Below are 5,753 nucleotides of genomic sequence, written 5' to 3'. Positions count from 1 at the left end.
CTGGCCTGAATCTCTGATGAAATTCAAAGTACCTTTTAGAACCTGACCCAAATTGTCAAGCAAATCTGTCTAAATATATATAATTTAAATTATTAGAAGTTACAAATGTTTAAGCAAAGAATAATGTCAACGGTGGTGGATATTCTCAAGGCCTTAGAGGAAAGAATGTTGTAGGCAGAATGAAGCACTAAAGATAGTTTTGCAGGTCAGTTATTAGAATGCCACACGCAGGTAGTGGAGCGGAACAGCATAGCATTGCACATCTGCTCAGAGCAGCCATGTTTACAGAGAAGTTTAAAGTCATCAGATGTCTGCTTTACCGAGTTCTCCTTGATAGCAATACATCTGTTTTATTTCAAAGCTATTTCCTATTTCTATATTACCTAGGAATCACCTCTTTCTCACTACTAGTAAGAATTTGACTTACATCAAAACTGAAAACCTTTAGTTATAAATACCATGTTTTATAACATCAAAATAGGTTTGTGATATAAACTGGATATGCGTTTCGGGTGTTTATGATATTTCTGGTAGCAAGTGGAGATAGAAAACAGTCATGAACTCTGAAATATATGTTGTCTGATTCAAAGCAATTGTTTAAACTTCACCTCCCCTCTGGATGAACTTTTAAAAATGTACTAACGTCGTTTTACATTCATGGGGATGGGTCAAGTGTTGAATTGCAAGACCAGTAGGAAGGCACAGGAGGTTAACTGTACCATTACCTAAATTAGTGGCTTTTCTGAGATTAATAACAAGGAAAGATATTTATTAAAAAAAAAAAAAACAACCTACCTTGGGGCACCTGGGTGGCTCGGTCAGTTAAGCATCTGCCTTCAGCTGGGGTTGTGATCGCAGGGTCCTGGGATCAAGTCCCACATCAGGCTCCTTGCAGAGCAGGAAACCTGCTTCTCTCTCTGCCTGCCATCCCCCCTGTTTATGCTCGCTTCCTCTCTCTCTCTCTCTAGACAAATAAATTCTTTAAAAAAACCCACCTACATGTCACTCTCATTTTTGTTAGCCGAAAGCTAACAGTATAGGAGGACCTATGAGGGTGAGTATCTTGGACAGTCAGGAAAGTGAAATTTTAGAATTAATCTCTCTTCATTTTATATAAAATAAAGATAATGTTATGAGAATATCTGGTCAAATGATCCGTGAACATACTTAACACAAGTATGGACTTGGGCACTACAAGGATTACTTTCACTTCTTTCAAGTGTAAATAAAGATCTCATACAAATTTGTTTACGTGAGCAACAAACAATACAATTATATAGGACTTAAATTAGGCTGCCGGGCAACATTTTATAATCACTGAGAATTTAATACTGGTGTTTGATTATGAAGTCCAGGATATATATGTTTTTAAAATACCAAGATTCATATGAAACAAACCTTTTGGAATATTTCAATTTCCATTCAACATCAAAGCAGTAAATTGTCATGGCTTCTCTGTTTTTCCAAGCACAAAATGAAGATAACAGTAAACAATGTTACGATAAAATTCTGAACTGAAAAACTTAAGTATGTGTAAATAATATTAAACGCCAGCATGGTCTTTGAGCCTAAAACCGGTAATAGTCCATATTTTTCCTGTGGATTTAGCATGCAGTGAAACAAAAAGCTGGAAACGAGCATCCGTGGAAGACACAGGAAAGAGGCTTGGCTTTAAACCAAAGGCCATGTGTCCTGTGAATGATTTCGTGGGCCCTTCTTCATTGCATAAGATGCTATAGCTGAGCATGGATCTGCTGCATACAGCTAGGGTAAAGGGATCTGGATTCCAGCCTCATCAAGTGACTCTCTGGCCCCCGGGGTACTTCACTCAGTCTTGAGAGAAATGTGCCATGCTCTGTTTTATGGTTTTACATCTGAATTTTGTATTTGGACTAAATTCACATGTGTTAAGTATGTTCACGTTCCATAAATCTTTAACAAAAAATTCTGGGTCTACCTGGATAAATTTCAGCAATGTGCAGGGAGTTCAATTGCTCTTCAGGCCAAAGAAATCTTACTTGATAGTTGGTCTGCAAGTTTAGAAATAACACTCAGAACCAATGTTCCTAGAGATTTTCATGTGTTTTTGGTATATCACTTCTAACAGAAGTTTCCAACATCTTGTATTAAATATCGCCGTAGTTTCTCCGCGCAGTGAAAGGGCTCCTGAAAACACCCTTACGATGTGCCCTATCCCTGCCATGGTTGAAAGTTCTTAGGACCTCTTCATCTTTTGTTTCTCCTACCATTGCCCCCTTCTTCAAGCTAGAAGACTTAAAAACAACAAAAAACAAAACAAAAACCTGGAAGGTGGCAAAACTAAAGATGCGGAATTTGGGGCGAAGGGCAGAAGTGGCGACCTGGCCCACTGATTAGAGAAAAGATGAATTACTTGCACGGGGGTCGATAGATAAAAGAGTGTCCTGGACAGGTGTACGTGGAATCCTTAGGTGGGACGCTGCGTGCTCAGGGCAGGAGGCACGAGCATCTGAGTCGCGTTCTGGGGCCTCGGAGGGAGGCGGCCTCCACCTGCCGCAGGAGCGGTGGGGGCGGAGCTAAGATGAGGAGGGAGGTGACGCACGCGCGATACGGATCACCCGGCTCGCCGCTTGACCCCCGCCCAGGCCCAGACCGCAGTGGAATCCTCCGGCGGCCCCTGGGTGAGTCCTGCGTAGATGCCGGCTCGAGCCCCCGAAGCCCACCGGAGGCGCGCGGGTTTTACGGGATGGGGAGGGGAGGGAGCGTCCTGCTGAAATCCTTGAGCCGGAGGCTGGGGGCAGACAAAGAGGGGATTCGGAGGCTCGGTTATAAATACGAGGGAGGAAATGAGGTGGCCCATCAGATCAGAACGGTGTTGGCCAGGGGTTTAAACGAAACAGAAGCATCCTGCGTTCACAGCAGGCCAGGGGGAAGGGCCAGCCTTTTACGTCAGAATTGCAGGCTTTTCTATCTCAGTAATTTGGGGAGCAAGGTTTCATATGTAGGGGTGGTTGGAAAAAGCCTTGCCTTTACAGAGAAAAAAATGGGCGTTATGAATATTGCAGTTTCAAGGAAGAAAATGCATCCCCCAGCCCCCTCTATGGAAGAATGGTCAGGAGGGTTCGCACAGCGGGTGCCTGAAGCAACCATCTGAAACAGGTTGGGCAGCTGCAGAGAGAAGCTGCATGAATATTTGTCCCCTTGTTCTGCAGGCTTCTGGTTCCACAGAGGCCAACGTTTAAGACAGGTTGACTCCCCAGAGCAGTTTTCTCCCTCTCCTCTCATCATGACCACTCTTCAAGTTCTCACCTCTAGAACCGTGAGACAGTGTTGCCAGCATCATCTGGATAGTATGGGGGCCCTGCCCGGCCTTGTGCCTACGCTCACAACTACCCATATAACACAGATGCTTTCCTCACGCGCGTTTTGCAGACCAAGCGGAGGCATTTGCCCAGGATCTCTCAGCCAGTATGTGGGGAGCTAGGTTGCCTGTTCTCGCCCACCAGACTGCAGGGCAGGCCTGAGCTGGCTGAGTTTTCATTCCCTGCGGGATCTCAAATGGATTGGATGTCAGCTGAGCTACGATGTGCCCTTCCACTGCTCCTAACCCTGCTGTGCTTTTTTACCATTTGTGTCTTTCTGACTCCTTCCTCGGAACCTCTTTTCTCCCCCGAGACTGGGAAAATTCTCGATGTGCCTCTCCCTCTCTCAAAATTGGAGCAAGTTCTTGTTGTTGGTTTGCTTGCTTTACTAAGAGAGGAGAGGGTGGTGGGGTTAGGGGTAATGAAGCACTTTCAGGGAGCTGCAAGGAGAGAAAAAGGAGTGAGAAGGGCCGTTCCTGGCTAGTCTTCCCAAGGCTGCTGCGTGCAGAAGGAATTGGCTATCTCGGGTTGTTTTGTTTCTTTAATACCATTCCACAGCAGATGTTCTGCCTAGACTGGACACTTAAGGCAAAAGCAAACCCTTAAGGATTTTTCATTGCAGCCCCATTGGGTGGGTGGTCCTTGAATCACCCACTTGCGTGATTGAGCATCGCAATCCCCGATTGTGGCCAATCGATACATGTTTGGTCTTTTTTCTGCAGGTTAAAAATGGCGTCTGTGATGGTTCCTACCATGCTCGCCGGCCTGGTGTTTTGGCTGACATTTGGATGGACTCCAGCATCTGCGTATAGCCCGAGGACCCCCGACCGGGTCTCGGAAACAGACATTCAGAGGCTGCTCCACGGCGTTATGGAGCAGCTGGGCATTGCCAGACCACGGGTAGAGTATCCCGCTCACCAGGCCATGAATCTTGTGGGCCCACAGAGCATCGAAGGTATTTACCGTATTCTCCCAGTTTGACGTTTCCAGTTGTACTTAAAATAACGCATGCTGAACAAACTTCATTTCCTCCCTCCGTTTCCCATTTCTTCTTACTCTACACAGTATATACCTGCAAGCCTCCACAGAAGAGTGTAAGTAGCAAGAGAACAGGGACCTTATCTATCAACTCACAGCTGTAGCCCTAGCACCTCGCCCAAAGTCTGGAACATTAGCATTCGCGTGAATGAAGGAGCATCTAGCATTATCCCGAAAGAAAGATTAGAGCCCAGACCCCGCATCTTCTCCCATACTGATCTTTAGGAAATTGTGTCTTCAGCTGGCTCTCTCTTTGAATCACGGCCAACCAGTATTTGTAAAAAAAAAAAAAAAATCTTTAAAATGCAGGACCTATCGGATCTGACTTGATTCTTAGGGATGATGTCATATAAACACAAAGAGAGCTGGAAGAGGTACTGACATTGAGTTTATGTCAAAAAACGTTTTTGAAATATTTTTAATTATAGCAAATGTTAATGAAATTCTTTTAGTGTGGCAAGATCATTTCCCCCCAGAATTTTTTTTTTTAAGTTTCTGGCAATGTCACTGTAATTCTGTTATTAAAAAAGCAGTACTTTGTTGTTTAACGATTTATTGATAGAGAGGATCTGAATCCCATTTTTACGAATTGGTGACAAGCAAGTGCCTTATTTCCACGCCTCTCTGAACGATCTCTCTCCAGTGAGGGGGAGCCCTACAGCAGTAGCATGGTTAATTTCGGTTCACTGCAAGGGAGCACCCCAGATCTTCGCCTGTGTGAGTGGGTCCTGAGGAAAAATGTGAATTCTTTCCGAGTTTTGTCAAAATACATAACTAGCAAATGGTATTCTGTACGGATTGATGATGCATCATTTTGCCCGAGTCTGTGATTACCTAAAAATGCTGTCTGCCCTGGAGGCCTGTAGATGCCATGGATGTTGTTGATAAACGATTCTCATTTCGGTCTTGCTACCCATCGTTGTAAGCCGTTGAGTAAAGCTAGCTCTGTGGGCTTGTTGTCTGTTTAGGTCGGCATTGGAGGTCAGGCATGGATTAGCAGAGAATTTGCATCAGCAAGCATGCACACCTAGCACGGGGCTTAAAAATCAGAACAATCATGCCACCCCCATAGGAAGAATCTCAGTCCTTCCCGGCACCTGCCACCTGTCGCTCCGAGCACACTTATCCATTTCAGACCAGCTTTTTCAAGACAGTAAATACCTGCCCTTTTAGCGCAGTAAGGGCTTGGTGAGTCACCCAGCTGTCGTCATGGAGAAAGCTTTCCGAGTTTCCATTAATACCTGACGTCTGATCATCTGTGTGGAAGAGAAATAGCAGCTCCAAAGCTTGTGTTTTTCCAGAACCTCAGATACTCAGTATCCAATTATTTAGCACCCACTCCATGCCAGCCCCGGTGCAGGGACTGGGGCAACT

General features: G+C 45.0%; 1 protein-coding gene across 2 annotated transcripts in view; it reads left to right on the top strand.

The window, feature by feature from the left end:
* The first annotated feature begins 2,589 nt into the window (after window positions 1–2,589).
* The window catches only part of SCG5 (secretogranin V), a 53,045-nt gene continuing 49,881 nt past the window's right edge, over window positions 2,590–5,753 (top strand). For both annotated transcript variants that reach the window (XM_026480074.4, XM_026480073.4), the window contains exons 1-2: window positions 2,590–2,660; window positions 4,064–4,296. In XM_026480074.4, coding sequence (XP_026335859.1) covers window positions 4,071–4,296 — 226 coding nt within the window. In that variant the 5' untranslated portion in view covers window positions 2,590–2,660; window positions 4,064–4,070. The remainder of the gene's footprint in view (window positions 2,661–4,063; window positions 4,297–5,753) is intronic.

Source organism: Ursus arctos, unplaced genomic scaffold (assembly GCF_023065955.2).
Source record: "Ursus arctos isolate Adak ecotype North America unplaced genomic scaffold, UrsArc2.0 scaffold_36, whole genome shotgun sequence".
Classification (NCBI taxonomy): domain Eukaryota; kingdom Metazoa; phylum Chordata; class Mammalia; order Carnivora; family Ursidae; genus Ursus; species Ursus arctos.
Note: the sequence above shows the minus strand (reverse complement) of the source record. Positions and strands in the feature narration are given on the sequence as shown.